The following is a 19,641-nucleotide window of genomic DNA, read 5'->3' on the forward strand; positions in this document are numbered from 1 at the left end:
CTAGTTTGTTCTCAGTATCGGTAAGCCTGTTTCTGTTTTGTTATATTTGTTCATTTGTTTGTATATGTTTCATTTGTTCTGCATATTAAGTGAAACGCAGTATTTGTCTTTCTCTGCCTGACTTATTTCACCAAGCATAATACCCTCCAAGTCCATCCATGTTGTTGCAAATGGCAAAATTTCATCCTTTTTTATGGCTGAGTAATAGTCCTATATATAAATATATATATATACACACACATATATATAGTCCTATGTTTCTATATATATAACACATCTTCTTTATCCTTCTATGGATGTCCATAGAAGGATGGATGTCCATCCTTCGATGGACACTTAGGTTGCTTCCATGTGTTGGCCATTGTAAATAATGCTGCTATAAACACTGAGGTGAACATATCTTTTCAAATTAGTGTTTTCATCAGATAAATACCCAGGAGTGGAATGGCTAAATCATATGGTAGTTCTATTTTTAATTTCTTGAGGAACTTCCATACTGATTTCCATAGTGGCTGCACCAATTTACATTCCCACCAACAGTGCACAAGGGTTCCCTTTTCTCCACATCCTTGCCAACATTTGTTATTTTTTTTCTTTTTGATAACAGCCATTCTAATAGGTATGAGGTGATATCTCATTGTGGTTCTGAAATGTATTTCCCTGATGATAAGTGATGTTGAGCATCTTTTCATGTGCCTTTTGGCCATCTGTATTTCTTTGGAAAACTGTCTGTTCAGATTCTCTGCCCTTTTTAAATTGGGTTGGCTATTTTTTTTGTCATATTGAGTTGTATGAGTTCTTTATATATTTTGGATAGTAAACCCTTACCAGATGTATCATTTGCAAATATCTTCTTCCATTTGGTAGGTTTCCTTTTCGTTTTGTTGATGGTTTCCTTTGCTGTACAAGAGTTTTTGAGTTTGATTATGTCCCATTTGTTTATTTTTGCTTTTATTCCCCTTGCCTAAGGAGATAAAGCCAAAGAAATATAGCTATGACCAATGTCAAAAAGTGTAGTACCTATGTTTTCTTCTAGTTTTATGATTTCAGGTCTTACATTTAGGTCTTTAATTCATCTTGAGTTTATTTTTGTAAATAGTGTGAGAAAATGTTCTAATTTCATTCTTTTATGTGTAGCTGGTCCAGTTTTCCCAATACCACTTATTGAACAGTCTTTTTTAAAAATTATATATTCTTGCCTCCTTTGCCATAGATTAATTGACCATGTGTGCATGGGTTTATTTCTGGGCTCTCTATTGTGTTCTATTGATCTATGTATCTGTTTTTGTGCTGATACCACACTGTTTTCATTACCTTAGCTCTGTAGTATAGTCTGAAGTCAGAGAGCAGAGATACCTCCAACCTTGTTCTTTTTTCTCAAGACTGCTTTACTGTTCAGGGTCTTTTGTGGTTCCATACAAATTTTAGGATTATTTGTTCTAGTTCTGTGAAAAATGTCATGGATATTTTGATAGGTATTGCATTAGATCTGTAGATTGCTTTGGGTAGTATGGATATTTTAATAATGCTAATTCTCCTAACCCATGAACATGGGGTATATTTCCATTTATTTCTATCCTCTTCAATTTCCTTCACCTATGTCTTATAGGTTTCAGAGTATGTGTCTTTCACCTCCTTCATTAAATTTATTCCTAGATATTTTATTCTTTTTGATTTATAAATGGGATTCATTTCTTTTGTTATTAGTGTACAGAAATGCAACAAATTTCTTTATATTAATCTTGTATCCTGCAACTTTACTGAATTCGTTTATTCTAGCAGTTTTTTTGGTGGAGTCAAAGGTTTTCCTTATATAGTATCATGTCATCTGCAAACAGTGGTAGTTTTACTTCTTCCCTTTCAATTTGAATGTCTTTTATTTCTTTTTCTTGTCTGATTGCCGTGGCTAGGACTTCCAATACTATATTAAATAGAAGTGGGAAGAGTGGGCATCCTCATCTTGTCCCTGATCTTAAAGGAAATACTTCCAGCTTTTCACCACTGAGTATGATGCCAGCTGTGGGTTTGTCAGATGGCCTTTACTATGTTGAGGTTTGTTCCTTCTGTACCAACTTTGTTGACAGTTTTTATCACGAATGGATATTGAATTTTGCCAAATGCTTTTTCTGCATCTATTGAGATGATCATGTGATTTTTATCCTTGGTTATGTTAATGTGGTGTATCATGTTAATTGATTGATTTGCAGATATTGAACCATCCTCACATCCCGGGAATAAATCCCCCTTGATCATGATGTATGATCCTTTTTACATATTGTTGAATTTGGTTTGCTAATATTTTGTTGAGGATTCTTGCATCTATTTCATCAGCTATATGGGCCTGTATATTTTTTTGTAGTATCTTTATCTGATTTTGGTATCAGGGTAATGCTGGCCTCATAGAATGAGGTGGGAAGAGTTCTCTCCTCTTTTATTTATTTATTTATTTGTTTGTCTGCTTGTTTATTCATTTATTTATGGCTGCATTGGGTCTTCATCGCTGCACGCAGGCTTTCTCTAGTTGCAGCGAGCAGGGGCTACACTTTGTTGCGGTGCACGGGCTTTTCATTGCGGTGGCTTCTCTTGTTGCGGAGCACAGGGTCTAGGTGTGCGGGCTTCAGTAGTTGTGGCACACAGGCTCAGTAGTTGTGGTTCGCGGGCTCTAGACGCAGGCTCAGTAGTTGTGGTGCACAGGCTTAGTTGCTCCATGGCATGTGGGATCTTCCTGGACCAGGGCTAAAACCATGTCCCCTGCATTGGCAGGCGGATTCTTAACCACTGCACCACCAGGGAAGTCCACCTCTTTAATTTTTTGAAACAGTTTGAGAAGCATACATATTAACTTTTCTTTAAATGTTTGGTAGAATTCCCCTGTGAAGTCATCTAGTCCCAGACTTTTGTGTGTTGGGAGTCTCTTGATTACTGATTCCATTTCAATACTAATAATCAATCTATTCAGATTTTCTGTTTCTTCCTGATTCAGTCTTGGAAAACTGTATGTTTCTCAGAATTTATCCACTTATTCTAAGTTGTCCAATTTGTTAGCATATTACTGTTTGCATTATTCTCTTATGATTGTATTTCTGTGATATCAGTTGTAACTTCTATCAGTTGTAACTTCTCTTTCATTTCTTATGTTTTAAATTTGAGCACTCTCTCTTTTTCTTAATGAGTCTGGCTAAAGTTTATCAATTTTGTTTATCTTTTCAAAAAAACAGCTCTTAGTTTCATTTATCTTTTCTACTGTTTTTTGGTCTCTATTTTATTTATTTCCACTCTGATCTTTATTATTTTTTTCCTTCTACTGACTTTGGACTTTGCTTGTTCTTCTTTTTCTAATTCCTTTAGAGGGAAAGTTAGGTTGTTAATTTGAGATTTTTCTTTTTTCTTGAGGTAGGCTTCTATTATTATAAACTGCCCTCTTAGAATTGTTTTTGTTGTGTCCCATAGATTTTGGACGTTGTGTTTCTATTTTCATTCATCCCAAGGTATTTTTTGACTTCTTCTTTAATTTCTTTGTTGACCCAATGGCTTTTTTATAGTATGTTTTCAGTCTCCACTTGTTCGTGTTTTTACCAGTTTTCTTCTTGCTATTGATTTCTAGTTTCACACTGCTGTGGTCAGAAAAGATGCTGGATTTAATTTCAATCTTCGTAAATTTACTGAGACTTCTTTTGTGGCCTAGCATGTGATCTATCCTGGAGAATGTTCCATGTGCACTTGAGAAGAATGTGTATTTTGCTAGTTTAGAATGTAATAGTCTACAGATATCCATTAAGTCCATCTGGTCTAAAATGTCATTTAAAGCCAATGTGTCCTTATTGATTTTCTGTCTGGATGATCTATTCATTAATGTGATTGGGGTATTAAAATCCCCTATTATTATTGTATTACTGTCAATTTCTTCCTTTATGTCTGTTAATATTTACTTTATATACTTAGGCGCTCCTGTATTGGGTGCATATATGTTAACAAGTCTAATATCCTCTTCTTGGATTGACCTCTTTATCATTATTTAATGTCCTAAATTGTCTTTTGTTATAGATTTTGTCTTAAAGTCTATTTTGTCTGATATGAGTACTGCTACCCCAGCTTTTCATTTCCATTTGCATGAAATATCTTTTTTATTTATTTATTTTTTTATTTTTGGCTGTGTTGGGTCTTCGTTTCTGTGCGAGGGCTTTCTCTAGTTGCGGCAAGCAGGGGCCACTCTTCATCGCGGTGCACGGGCCTCTCACTATCGCGGCCTCTCTTGTTGCGGAGCACAGGCTCCAGACGCGCAGGCTCAGTAGTTGTGGCTCATGCGGCCAGTTGCTCCGTGGCATGTGGGATCTTCCTGGACCAGGGCTCGAACCCGTGTCCCCTGCATCAGCAGGCAGATTCTCAACCACTGCGTCACCAGGGAAGCTCCCTGAAATATCTTTTTTAATCCCTCCACTATCAATGGGTGTGTCTTTAGCTCTGAAGTGAGTCTCTTGTAGGCAGCATATACATGGATCTTGGTTTTTTAATCTAATCAGCTACCCTGTGTCTTTTGATTGGAGCATTTAGTCTATTTACATTAGAAGTGATGATTAATAAGTATGTATCTATTGCCATTTTGTTACTTGTTTTCTGGTTGTTTTTGTATTTCTTTGTTCTTTTCTTCTTTTAATCTCTTCTCTTTGGGTTTGATAACTTTTTAAATATTATGTTTCAGTTCCTTTCTCTTTGCTTTTTGTGTATCTACTGTAGGTTTTTGATTTGCAGTTACCATGAGGTTCATATCTATAAATATATCTACTTGTTTTAGAATGATAGTCATTTAAGTTCAAACACATTCTAAAAGCTCTACTTTTTTTTACTAAGCCCCCCCCAACATTTTATGTTTTGGTATCATAGTTTACATTTTTATGAATATCCCTTAACTGTTTATTGTAGTTGTAGTTGATTAATGGTTGATTTTACAATTTTGTCTTTTAACCTTCACAGTAGCTTACTTAAGTGGTTGATCAACTGCCTTTACAATACATTTACATATACCAGTGAGATTTTTTCCTTCAAATATTTTCTTATTTCTTGTTATAGGCCTTTCTTTTTCACTTAAAGAAGACCCTTTAACATTTCTTGTAAGGCCAGTTTAGTAGTGATGAACTCTTAGTTTTTGCTTGTCTGAGAAACACTTTGACTTTGTTGGGTAGAGTATCCTAGGTTGTAGGTTTTTCCCTTTCAGCACTTTAAGTATATTGTGCCACTCCCTTTTGGCCTGCAAAGTTTCTGCTGAAAAATCAGCTGGTAGCCTTATGGGAGTTCCTTTGTATGTGACTCTTTGTTTTTCTCTTACTGCCTTTAGAATTCTCTCTTTAACGTTTGTCATTTCAATTATGATATGTCTTCATGTAGGTCTGTTTGGGTTCATCTTGTTTGGGACTCTCTGTGCTTCTGGACCTGGGTATCTGTTTCCTTCTTCAGGTTAGGGTTCAGCCATAATCTCATCAAATATGTTTTCTGCCCCTTTCTCTCGTCTCCCTCTGGGACCCCTATAATGTGAATGTTAGTATGCTTGATGTTATCCTACAGATCCCTTAAACTATACTTAAAAAAATTTTTTTTTCTTTTTGATGTTCTGATTGTGTGATTTCCACTATTTTGTCTTCCAGGTCACTTATGCATTCCTCCGTATTACCTAATCTGCTGGTAATTCCTTCTAGTGAATTTTTCATTTCAATTATTGTATTCTTCAGCTCTGATTGGTTCTTTTTTATATTTTCTAGTTCTTTGTTAAAGTTCTTACTGTGTTCCTCTATTCTTTTCCCGAGTTCGATGAGCATTGTTATTACTATTGCTTTAAGCTCTTTATCAAGTAAATTACTTATCTCTGTTTCTTTAGGGGTTTTTTTTTCTGGGGTTTCTACTTATTCTTTTGTTTGGAACATAGTCATTTGTCTTCTCACTTTGTTTGACTTTCTCTTTTTGTCTCTATGAAATTAGGTGAAACAGTTACCTATCCCAGTCTTAAAGGCATGTCCTTGTGTGGGAGCATCCCCATGCAGTCTGCGTGTGCCCAGTGGTTTTGGTGGGAGAGCTGGACCTGAAGTGAGCACTAACCATGTCTTCACCTGGGGTGCACTGGCAGCTGCCACCTTAGCAGGGCATGGGGCTGGAGTAGGAAGAGTTAGAACTGGAGCCAGGTGTGAGCTGGGGCTTCTCCCAGGCTTAGAGCAGGCCCAGAGCCAAAGGGGCTGGAGTTGCAAATCTGAGCTAGTGCCACTTCTCCCCAGTGTGATGGCGGTCTCCACTTTGGTCAGAGGCAGGGCTGGGGCCCGAGGGGCTGGAGCTGCAAATGTGAGCTGGCTCAGCTTCTCCCTGGTGCAATGGCTGTTACTGCCTTGGTTGGACACAGCACTAGAGCAGGTGGGGCTGGAGCAGGAGCCCAGTTCGGGCTGGGAGGCGTGCTGGGGCACTCCTGGCAGGACAGACAGAGCATGAGGTGTTTTCAATCTGCTGCTTCTGCACTGGGACTGGGAGCAGGCGAGTCTGTGTACGCTCTTCAAAACTGCAGTCTCAGTTTCTATGGCTCTATGATAAGCCCCGCTGGTTTTCAAACCAAATAGGCTTATCTTCCTTGTGCTTGACCTCAGGGCTAGGATGCCCAATATGGGGCTCAAACCCCTTGATCCTTAGGGAGGATGCCCAAGCCTGTGATATCCCCTCCTCTTCTGGGCCACCCACTAGGGGTGTGGGTCCCGATTAGATCACTTCTCCTTCCTTCCTACCAGACTCCACTTTCCTTAATAACCTTGGTTGTAGAAGAGCCATTCTGCTAGTCTTCAGGCTGTTCTCAGAGAGAGCTGCTCTATATGTCATTGTAGTTTTGATGTGTTTGTGGGGGGAGGTGAGCTCAGGGTCTACCTACTCCACCATCTTGATCCCACCCAGTCAAATACTGGAAAATATAAACTTCTTCCTCTTTCCTCAAACTGAATTAAAGGCCAAGTCCGCATGAATTCACCCTGATTGTACTTCTTAGATTTACCCTTATCCCCTACATCCACCACTTTTCTTCCCCACTGCCCCAAGCTCAAGGTGCCCTTTGGAATCTAGGGCTTTGTAACAGAGGAACATTTTACAGCATTTCTGTTGTTATTGTTTTTAAGACAAGAAACACCTGTTGAAGGCAATATGGGGGTAGTGGAAAGAGCATATTCTTTGGGATCAAAAACATAATTTGGAATCTTGCCTTGATTTATTAACTGAGTGACCTTGAATAACTTATTTATTTCTCTGAGCCTCAGTTTCTTTCTCTGTAAAAATACACTTAACAACTAAATAACAGGTTTGTTGTAAGGATACTGGAACCTGAAGGAAGTATCACAGGTAATCACTATATGGTAGCCATTATGGTATTATTATTGTGTTTAATCCACACATACCTCATATGCTGTAGGTACTTCAGTATTAAATTTGGAGTAGACTGAAAATATAAATCACATTATATAGTCTTGTGTTTCTGAAATTTGTCAGGTTCTCCTGAATCTTTTTATGTATAAACTAATTTTTCAGATCTTCAATCCGTGCTTATTTGAATTTTAATGAAAGCAACAGTCTTTTTATTACTATTACTTTATATAAGTTAGGCCCAGCTGACATGCAGCAAGCATTTTATTTTTTAACATCTTCATTGGAGTATAATTGTTTTACAATGGTGTGTTAGTTTCTGCTTTATAACAAAGTGAGTCAGCTATACATATACATATATACCCATATCTCCTCCCTCTTGCATCTCCCTCCCATCCTCCCTATCCCACCCTTCTGGGTGGTCACAAAGTACTGAGCTGATCTCCCTGTGCTATGCGGCTGCTTCCCACTAGTTATCTATTTTACATTTGGTAGTATATATAAGTCCATGCCACTCTCCCACTTGGTCCCAGCTTACCCTTCCCCCTCCCCATGTCCTCAAGTCCATTCTCCATGTCTGTGTCTTTATTCCTGTCCTGCCCCTAGGTTCTTCAGACCTTTTCTTTTTTTGATTCCATATATATGTGGTAGCATACAGTATTTGTTTTTCCCTTTTTGACTTACTTCACCCTGTATGACAGACTCTACATCCATCCACCTCACTACAAATAACTCAATTCATTTCTTTTCATGGCTGAAAAGAATATTCCATTGTATATATGTGCCACATCTTCTTTATCCATTCATCTGTCGACGGACACTTAGGTGGCTTCCATGTCCTGCCTATTGTAAGTACAGCTGCAATGAACATTGTGGTACATGACTCTTTTTGTATTATGGTTTTCTCAGGGTATATGCCCAGTAGTGGGATTGCTGGGTAATATGGTAGTTCTATTTTTAGTTTTTTTCAGGAACCTCCATAGTGTTCTCCATAGTGGCTGTATCAATTTACATTCCCACCAACAGTGCCAGAGGGTTCCCTTTTCTCCACACCCTCTCCAGCATTTACTGTTTGTAGGTTTTTTATGATAGCCATTCTGACTGGTGTGAGGTGATACCTCATTGTAGTTTTGATTTGCGTTTCTGTAAAGATTAGTGGTGTTGAGCATCCTTTCATGTGTTTGTTGGCAATCTGTACATCTTCTTTGGAGAAATGTCTATTTAGGTCTTCTGCCCATTTTTGGATTGGGTTGTCTGTTTTTTTTGATATTTACCTGCATGAGCTGCTTGTAAATTTTGGAGATTAATTTTCTCCCATTCTGAAGGTCTTTTCGCATTGTTTATAGTTTCCTTTGCTGTGCAAAAGCTTTTAAGTTTCATTAGATCCCATTTGTTTATTTTTGCTTTTATTTCCATTTCTCTAGGAAGTGGGTCAAAAAGGATCTTGCTGTGATTTATGTCATAGAGTGTTTTGCCTATGTTTTCCTCTAAGAGTTTGATAGTGTCTGGCCTTGCATTTAGGTCTTTAATCCATTTTGAGTTCATTTTTGTGTATGGTGTTAGGGAGTGTTCTAATTTCATTCTTTTTCATGTACCTGTCCAGTTTTCCCAGCACCACTTATTGAAGAGGCTGTCTTTTCTCCACTGTATATGCTTGCCTCCTTTATCAAAAATAAGGTGACCATATGTGCGTGGGTTTATCTCTGGGCTTTCTATCCTGTTCCATTCATCTATATTTCTGTTTTGGTGCCAGTACCATACTGTCTTGATTACTATAGCTTTGTAGTATAGTCTGTAGTCAGGGAGCCTTATTCCTCCAGCTCCGTTTTTCTTTCTCAAGATTGCTTTGGCTATTCGGGGTCTTTTGTGTTTCCATACAAATTGTGACATTTTTTGCTCTAGTTCTGTGAAAAATGCCAGTGGTAGTTTGATAGGGATTGCATTGAATCTGTAGATTGCTTTGGGTAGTAGAGTCATTTTCACAATGTTGATTCTTCCAATCCAAGAACATGGTATATCTCTCCATCTGTTTGTATCATTTTTCATTTCTTTCATCAGTGTCTTATAGTTTTATGCATACAGGTCTTTTTTCTCCTTAGGTAGGTTTATTCCTAGTTATTTTATTATTTTTGTTGCAATTGTAAACGCGAGTGTTTCCTTAATTTCTCTTTCAGGTTTTTCATCATTAGTGTATAGGAATGCAAGAGATTTCTGTGCATTAATTTTGTATCCTGCAACTTTACCAAATTCATTGATTAGCTCTAGTAGTTTTCTGGTAGCGTCTTTGGGATTCTCTATGTATAGTAAGTATCATGTCATCTGCAAACACTGACAGGTTTACTTCTTCTTTTCCAATTTGGATTCCTTTTATTTCTTTTTCTTCTCTGATTGCTGTGGCTAAAACTTCCAAAACTATGTTGAATAATAGTGGTGAGAGCAGGCAACATTGTCTTGTTCCTGATCTTAGTGGAAACGGTTTCAGTTTTTCACCGTTGAGAACGATGTTGTCAGCAAGCATATTTAATTAAGCCAGAAAGTAGGTCCACTTTCATCCCTCTTAACCAAGCAAAACTGTTCTTACTTCACAAATTTAAAACTACCCAAACAGGTTTCTCAGCAATGTGTTCACCGTGGTATGAACCCAGCATTAGAGTTCTTATTGCACAATGCACTTACTTGTCCCACGTAATAAAAGTTGCTCTCTGTGTTGAAATGCCAAGACCGACAATTTGATTCATCTCTAGTCCTGCAGCTAAAAATAAAGATAGATAAGATACATTTAAAAGCCCAGGAAGTTTTTCTTTATAATACTATCATATGGAAAAGAAATCATTTAATATAATCTTTAAGAAAAACAACTGGGTTTAGCATTTTAATAACACAGTTGGAGCTAATAAATAAAGCATTACCAGGATGATTTTGTAGTATTTTTTTACTTAAAGGGAAAAAAGTTTATAATTAATAATAATAAAATGGCCTTTTTGCTTTAAAGATTAGAAAAAAACAAACACTACTTAAAGTAAGTCAGATTGTATTTTCTTCTTGATAATATTGATACTAAAAAATTGGATCTTAATTTAAGCAAAGATATAAGCCATAATAGAAGCTGGTTGATGGCAACAAGAGAAAGTCCTCAGGGAATGTAGTATAAATATTGAAGCACAGATCTTATTTTCCACACAAACAGATGCTAGAATGCAAATAAAAACTTGGATTTTTGGAAGGTCCAAATTTCTTAAAATATAGCAGCTCAAGTGTTTTCATGATATTCTTTTAAAAAAGCAACTTATCCCACTGAGCAAATTAGGGACACCTTCAGTTTGAGCAATGAGGAAGACACATCCCCCCTCTTTTCAGTACTCCTTCCAAAAATATTTAACCTAACCTGATCATAAGTAAATAATCTGACAACCTCCAAATGCAGGACAGTCTATTTAACTGTTCCGTACTTTTGAAAACTCTCAGTGTCATGAAGAACATGGTCTAGATTAAAGGAGACTAAACAGACTGACTGCTAAAGGCAATGCCTTATCTCTGGTTGGATTTTGGATTGAAAAAAAAGTTATTCAAGACTGAGATAAGAGGGGAATATTGAGGACCAAGTATTAGAAAATATCACTGGGTTAATGTTAAATTTCCTGTGTGATAACTGCATTGTGTTTCCATTTGAGAATACTCCTTTTCTTTGGAGGTAATGCTGAAGTATTTAGGGATGACAGGTTATTACATCACAACCAACTCTCACATTGGTCAGCCAAAAAGAAAAAAAGTTTGTAGAGGACGGTAATGTAAACACTGTAAAACACATTTGAATCTAGGAGAAGGTACACAGCTGTTCAACGTAGTATTCTCTGAACTCTTTTTTATAGGTTTTGAAATACCTCAAACCAGAAAGGTGAGAAGGAGAAGCAATTCAGTCAGAAAAATGAAGTTAAAGACCTTTTCAAATTTACAAGTCCTCTTTCGCCATATTCTTAAAGAAGGTTGCACTGCAAATGTTCTTAACGAGCTAAGATTTCAGACCCTGGCTGCGGCCAGGAGGGCACTTTGCATTAAGAGGCTGCTCAGGAAAAAACAAAACAAAAACTTATTTCACAATAAAGGTAACTCAGTTGTAAACTCCTGATAGCAGGAACTGAGTGTTGTAACTTTGTTTATAACCTCTGGTATTTTAAAACAACAGGAAATCAAATGGGCACTAGCTACAACAGGGAACCAAGAGGGAAGGTGAGACTTTAATACTGCAGCTCAAAAAGAGTTAAAGCAGAGGACAGAGCTGCTATTACCTTCCCTTGACAAAGTGGTTCACTGTAAACCACAAATGTTCCCCTCCCCAAACTACTGGGAAACTGTGACCCCAATAAAATACTGTATGTATAACTTAGGAAACCCACAAAATTCTACAGACGCCTGAGGAAAACTCTTCATTACACACAAAACACACTTTACTGACTATCTTTACTTTTATAAATCCAATTACCTTTGACAGATTCTTTTATTACAGCAACAAACTGAAGCCAGAGAATATCCGGATCAATTTCAACCCAGCCAGCTTGAGGATAAAGACTTTTTACCTATTTAGGAAAAGAGAAGATTTAGTATAAACAACATTAGATCAAGTCAATAGCATCTGGGTCTTAAGGTTACTGGTTAAAATAATTTAAAACAAGATTTTATTTATTACCTAATTCATTTTTATTGTTAACATGGAAAAAATACATATATAGGGACTTCCCTGGTAACTCAGTGGTTAAGAATCCGCCTGCCAATGCAGAGGACACGGGTTCGAGCCCTGGCCCGGGAAGACCCCATATGCTGCAGAGCAACTAAGCCCTTGTGCCGCAACTACTGAGCCTGAGCTTTAGAACCCGCGAGCCACAACTACTGAGCCTGCGTGCCACCACTATGGAAGCCTGCGCACCTAGAGCCCATGCTCTGCAACAAGAGAAGCCACCACAATGAGAAGCCCACGCACTGCAGCAAAGAGTAGCCCCTGCTCGCCACAACTAGAGAAAGCCCGTGCGCAGCAACAAAGATCCAATGCAGCCAAAAATAAATAAACTAATTTTAAAAAATACATATATGAAATAAAAAAGGATACACCAAAATAACAGTTTTCTTCAGTTCATAAGTTTACAGAAAGATTTTAGCTTTATTTTATTTTCTAAGTTTACCTTTATTTTTCAGGTTTTCTACAATGAAGATGTGTTGTTTTTGTAATTAAAAGTCAAACTTAAAAAAAAGCTTAAATTAGCAAATAAAGTACTGAGTTCTGGCTCAAGCTATGATGGAGTAAGCACACTCCCCCCATTCTTTCCCACTGAATACAGATATAAAACCTGGACAGAATGCACGGAGCAGCTATCTGTGGACTGCAAAAAGTATGTGATGGCAGGCAGACTGGGGAAGAAGATAAGAATTAGAATACCACTGAACTGGTGGTGAGTTTCCCACTTTTCTTCTGGTACCCCCTGGCCTGGACTCAAGGCAGTTGAAAACCAGAAGTGGGTATCAGGGTGCAGTGAAAACACCTGTAGAGTTTTTGCTAACACTCAGAGGGAATGTGAGAAATCCCTCACTTTTGTTTTTTATCCCCCCCACCTCCATACTTTTATATCCTGGCTATCCCATCGTGGTGGCTGCAGCAGTAACCACAAGCACCCAAAATACTGAGGGAGGTAAAACTTCCTCTCTAATCAGAGGAGCTGGGGGCCCAAGAGGGTAAGGTGAACCCCCGATGGCTTTTTTCTCTCTGTGTGCTCCTGATGCCTAGCCTCAGATGTGGACATAGGAAGTGTCCAGCAGAATGGGATAATGAAAGCTCCAGCTTCTGGCAAGAGGACCCAAAAGGGGGAGGCTCAGGGAACCAAAAATCCCAGGAAGATCTCAGAGAGGGAAGAGCTTGGGAAAGCTACTCCAGAAAGTTGTGGATGAATTCCTAGGCTCACCTGGAAGCTGTACGTATATGAATATAATACCAGACAGCATAGCAACGATGTTAAAAGCAGAACTGAAAAAACAGACCACTGCCCAGGTCCCAGACTGACCTCTAGGTGGCACATACTACACAGGGCAGATCCAAATCGTACCTCCAAGATCTTAAAAACAGAATTAACATTGAAACCAAAGTCCAAGGAAGGCTGGTCAGCATTTGTAGCCTGAACGCAGCTGCATTAACTGGCTACTAAAAGAAAAATATCAACATTTGTCATAGACTTTACACAAGACCCAGAGTCTTATAACATGATAATCAAAATGCCCAGGATATAATCCAAAATTACAAGGTATATTAAGAATCAGAAAAATCTCAGCTCACATGGGAAAAGATAATAGATAACAATACCACCATAACACAGATATCTGATAAAGACTTTAAAGCAGCTATTACAAAAATGCTCCAAGAAGTAAGGGTGAATTCTTCTGAAACAAGATAGAAAGTCTCAGCAAAGAAATAAAAGACATGAAGAAAAACGAAATTTTGGTAATTCCCTGACAGTCCAGTGGTTAGGACTTGGCGCTTTCACTGCCAAGGCCCAGGTTCAATCTCTGGTCGGGGAACTAAGATCCCACAAGCTGAGCAGCATGGCCAAAAAAAACAAAAGAAAAATGAAATTCTAACAATTTCAGGATTAAAAAATACAATTATTAGGGGAGTGGGGGAAATGGATACAAACTTTCAGTTATAAGATGAATAAGGTCTAGAGACCTAATGTACACCATGGTGACTAGAGTTAATAATAATGTACTATACACTTGAAATTTGCTAAGAGAGTAGTTCTCAAGTGTTCTCAACACCCACATACACAAACACACAAATGGTAACCATGTGAGATGATGAGTAGCTCATCTGTATACTCATGATGAGTAATTAACATTAATTATGTTATTTAATTAACAATGTATACATATACCAAAACATCAATTTATATACCTTAAATATATACAACTTTTATTTGGCAATCATACCTCAATAAAGCTGGAAAAAATCAATTAAAAAAAGAAAAATATAATAATTAAAATAAAAAACATACTGGATGCACTCAATAGTAGAATGGAGATAAGAGAAGAAAGTCAGTAAGCTTAAGGATAGGTCAATAGAAATTCTCTAATCTGAACAACAGAAAGAAAAAAAGAATAAAGTCTCAGGGATCTGTGGGACAATGTTTATGTCACCAGAGGCCCCAAAGAAGAAAAGAAAGAGTTCAGTGCAGAAAAAAATTACTTCAGGGAAGTAATACTGCAAAAAATTCCCAAGCTCAGTGAAAGATTTAAAATCTAAATATTTAAGAAGCTTAGAAAACTCCTACCAGGATAAGTCCAAAGCACTACACAGCCAGATCCAGCATAATTCAAATGCTGAAAACTGAAAAAAAAAAAACAAAACAAAATTGAAAGCAACCAGACAGATTACATACACAGAATAATGATTCGAATGACTGTGGACTTTCTCATCAGAACCATGAAGGCCCGGAGGAAGTGGCCCAACATTTTCAGAGTGTTAAAAGAATTTCCATCCACAATTCTATATCAAAATCCTAGGATTTTTAATAGATATAGATATGATGATTCTAAAATTTATATGGAAAAGCAAAAGAACTAAAATAGCCAAAACAATGTTGAAAAAGATTGGAAGAATCACATTATGCAATTTCAAGACTTACTATAAAGCCATAGTAATCAAAATAGTGTAATCATTAATCAAAATAGTGTAATCATAAAAATAGCAAACAGATCAATGAAACAGAAGAGAATCCAGAAATAGACCCACATAAGTATGGCTAATTGATTTTGGACAAATATACAAGGCAATTCAATGGGGAAAAGACAGCTTTTTCAACAGAGTTGAAAGAGACATCCACATGCAAAAAAACTAACCTCAACCTAAACCTCACGTCTTACACAAAAAACTACTCAAAATGGATCATAGATCTAAATGTAAAATGTAAAACTGTAAAATGCTTAGAGGAAATCAGAGCAGGAAATCTTTGTGACTTGGGGTTAGGTGAAGAGTTCTTAGACATGACACCAAAAGTACAATTCATGACAAAAATATTCAAAAAATGAGCTTCATCAAAATTAAAAATGTTTGCTCTGCAAAAGATACTGTTAAGAAGATGAAAAGACCAAGTACAGACCGGTTGAAAATATCTGCAAATCGCATATTCAACACAGGATTTATATCTAGAAGATATTTTAAAAATCTCAAAACTCAACAGTAAGAAAACAACTCAATTAAAAAATGGCCAAAAGACCTGAACAGGCACTTTATCAAAGAAGATACACAGACAGAAAATATGCACATGGAAATATTCAGCATCATTAGCAATTAGGCAAATGCAAATCAAAACCACAATGAGATATCACTACATCTATTAGGATGCCTAAAATAAAAATTACTAACAATATCAAGTGTTAGTAAAGAACAAATAGAACTCATATACATTGCTGGTGGGAATGCAAAATGGTAGAGGCACTCGGGAATTTGGCAATTTCTTGTTAGGTTAAATATTTACTTACCATGTGACCCAACAATCCCACCCCTAGGTATTGAACCCAGAGAAATGAAAACTTACATTCACATTAAAATCTGTACACAAATGTTTATAGCAGCTCTATCCAAAATCACCAGAAACTGGAAACAACCCAAATGTACTTCAACAGGTGAATGAATGTGGTACATCCATATAGTGGATTACTACTCAGAAATAATAAAGAATGAACTATTGATACACACAATATGGATGAATCTCAAAGGCATTATGCTGAAAAAAGCCTGTCTCCAAAGGCTACTTACTGTATTGTTCCACTTATATGACATTCTCAGAAAGACAAAAAACTATAGTCATGGGAAACAGATCAGTGGTTTTCAGAGATTAGGTGTGGGAGGAGGGTCTGACTACAAAGGGCTAGCACAAGGGAGTTTTCTGGGTTACTTCTACATATGTGCTAAAACTCACAGGACTTATTCACCAAAAAAGTCAACTTTACCATACGCTAATTTTAAAAATACAATAAAAAGAATCTATGGATTCAAGTTAAAATGATGGCTTGAACATAAGCTTTTTATCTCCAATTCCTCTCAAGACTCCATTAAAATAAAAACATGAAAAAGATTTATGCAAGAAGAGAGCAAGGAAGCTCAGACCAGATTTTAACAAATGTTTTTAATACGATCAGTGAGTGGGTACAGTAAGTCCCCTACATATGAATGAGTTCCGTTCCGAGAGCACGTTGGTAAATCCAATTTGTTTGAAAGTCCAACAAAGTTAGCCTAGGTATCCAACTAACACAATCGGCTATATAGCACTGTACTGTAATAGGTTTATAATACTTTTCACAAAAATAATACATGAAAAACAAACACAAAAAATAAAGAAAACATTTTTAATCTTACAGTACAGTACCTTGAAAAGTACAGTAGTACAGTACAACAGCTGGCATACAGGGGCTGGCATCGAGTGAACAGGCAAGAAGAGTTACTGACTGGAGAAGGGAGAGAAGGTGGGAGATGGTAGAGCTGAAGGATCGTCAGCAATAGGAGACGGAGGGCAAGCTGCAATTTCACTCACGCCTGACGTTGATGGCACAGGTTCTGGTTCCTTGCTGGATTCAATTCTATCTACCCTCTTGAATTAACGATCCAGTGATGTCTGGGTAGTAGCTCTTTTTTTCTCATCATAGGTGACACAGTAGCACTGGATTGCATTCTCAACGACAGCTGCAACCTTTGCGTACCGTTCTATGTTCGGGTCTTGTGCCTCAAAAACTAACAGTGCCTCCTCAAATAAAGAAAATCCCCTTGCCATTTCCTGCATTGTGAATCTCTTCAGTTCTTCAGCAGTAACAGCTACATAACCTCTGCTTTTACGCTTACTTCCGAAATACAGAAGCAAGAAATAAAGATACTGTACTACTTGGGCTTGTACAGTACTGTAAAGTACACAAAAGCACAACCACTTGTAGAGGATGTACACAAGTGACAATGTACGCCAGACACGTGGACTAACTTACGTGACTGAACGTGCGAACGCGTGTTCACATCCTTGAAAGTTCGCAATTTGAAGGTTCGTATGTAGGGCACTTACTATACAGGGCTAAGCACGGAAGAGAAAACTGGATACCTCACTAGCTGCTCAGATTATACAACCTCTGTTCAACCTCTGGCAGATTCTAGGATAGAACCCTGAAAATTAGAGGTACCTCAGAAGGCGGGGAGGCCAGACGGGGCTGAACGGAGGATTGATTCAGCCTTTCTGAGGATCCTCAATTCTCCTTGTCCAGCCCGATCCACTGCCCCTCCCTAACCGGGCAGAAGGTGTGAGATTTACTCTCTGGAGGGGCTGAACCAGGGAAGTTCTTTACTTGCAAATACCAGATATAGCTGAGAAAAGTAAGAAATAGTACTGAAAATATGAACAGATAACCAACCAAAGATCACCATTTAAGGAAAACCTCTAACACATAAGAAAAGGCCGAAATAAAGAGAAATAAAAGGAACCGTGAGAAAACAGTGACAATGTGGGGAGCATGAGGGTGACATGGGGATGATATGAAAAAAGAATCTATTATTCCCCAGTGAACTCATTAGAAACAAACAGATTTAACAAAATCTATTCCCCTTCTATCAAACAACATTTCTGTTCTTTCCATGCAATACTTTCATGACCACAGACTGTAATGGCTCAACTGCAATAAACACTTCCTCACGCCAAAAAACTCAACGTGGCCATCATCGCGTCAAGCCTACAAACCAGGGTCCGTGGCACTTCAGGGTCCCTTCCGCCCCACTCCACCAACCCGGACAGCTCACCATCCCTAAGCATGTCACAAAAGTTTAGAAGACCAAACCGAAATTAGATCAAGAATATAATCAAAGCTAAGAAGAAAACGTGTTTTGTTGATTAAAAACAAAAGACAAGACAACAACCAGTGTTTTTCAAGAACGTCCAGAGGGTACACGGTACTGGAGAGTCCACTGTTTTCTTTGGAGTGGCCTTTCTGTCCTGTTCTTCCAACCAAGATGTTATCATCTTTTACGGTTTCTCACAATGGCATGATGTTTCAATGGGGAACATGATGAACTTTCTTCATTTTGAAAAACTAAAAATATCAAATATTCACATGTGGGATTCCTAACTCTGAATACTACTCTAGTATATAACGCCAATATTTAAGAGTCCATAGAAAGATTTTTTTTTAAATATAACTTATAGAAAAAGGCTAAAAATGTGCCTCTGCTATCAAAAAATGAATGCCATAAGAGATAAAATTAAAGTCTTCTGAGAGGCCTAGTACCAGCCTTCTAATGTAAAGGTTCCTGTTTGGGATTTCAATTTTAATTAAAAGGCCAACAAAGCCTATGCTGTTCTTATCTCTAAAGGGTGATCTGTTCAGTTTTTCTTTCTCTCCTTTTTAAGCTATTTATTTAGCAATATCAATCAAATCCTATACTAAGACGTTTGGGTTTCTATTATATATTCTTTCCAACATAATTTAGCAGAGGTGTGATTTTCACTTGAGTAAATAAACACAAGTTCTCTGTATCCATAGAGTCCCATGAAGCAAACTGATTTCCTAATACTTTGATTAAATGCAATTCAGTTATTTATTCTGCACTCATGAAGTAATAAGCCTGGTGCTAAGAAGCAATGTAGACCAACAAGACCAATTTTCCCAAAAAACTCAAGCCATCTGAAGTAAAGGACCAGTTGCTGTTTGGTTTTTTTTCTGATTTGTAATTCATTGTGAACCAACAATTTTTAAGACACAATTAAAACAACTTTCTAGGAAAAAAGGACATACAAAGTAAAATCCCAAATGTTTTATTTTTGAGGTCAACAGACATAAAATGACTCTGCCAAGTTGCTACACAAGTTTCTAAATCTTAGTTTCTCCCTCTCAACCCCAGCAGCTGGGAGCCACACTTTCAGAAGCACTTCTATAAACTCCTATCACAGGTTGACAGGCACTGCTTTCAACTCCTTAATTTAAGACATAGCGCTTCATCCTTTGAGGGCAAGGAATTTTTGTATTTTTATTTACTCACATCCCTTTCCAGACACCTTCGCCACAGTTCTGAGTCTGAGCAAACCATTCTGCTGCTCACAGCAATCTTGATTCATCTTTGAGATTCTTACTTCATTTCTAAGAAAATAATGATTCCCCCCAAATTATATAGCAACTGTGAAACTTGATCTTCTAACAATTTCTGCATCCCTTCGGTTTCAAACACTTCAACTTCTTTGAAAAAAAAAATCACTGCTT

General features: G+C 37.5%; 1 protein-coding gene and 1 long non-coding RNA gene across 6 annotated transcripts in view; one reads left to right on the forward strand and one right to left on the reverse strand.

The window, feature by feature from the left end:
• The window catches only part of GK5 (glycerol kinase 5), an 81,654-nt gene that overhangs the window by 60,493 nt on the left and 1,520 nt on the right, over positions 1-19,641 (reverse strand). For all 5 annotated transcript variants that reach the window (XM_082461253.1, XM_082461254.1, XM_082461252.1 and 2 more), the window contains exons 2-3: positions 11,858-11,951; positions 10,054-10,129 (exon numbers count right to left, since the gene is read on the reverse strand). In XM_082461253.1, the coding sequence (XP_082317379.1) occupies positions 10,054-10,129; positions 11,858-11,951 (170 nt within the window). The remainder of the gene's footprint in view (positions 1-10,053; positions 10,130-11,857; positions 11,952-19,641) is intronic.
• The window catches only part of LOC309660551, a 247,780-nt gene that overhangs the window by 41,642 nt on the left and 186,497 nt on the right, over positions 1-19,641 (forward strand). The gene's annotated exons all lie outside the window — the stretch shown is intronic.

Source organism: Balaenoptera physalus (assembly GCF_965194825.1).
Source record: "Balaenoptera physalus genome assembly, chromosome: 4".
NCBI lineage: Eukaryota > Metazoa > Chordata > Mammalia > Artiodactyla > Balaenopteridae > Balaenoptera > Balaenoptera physalus.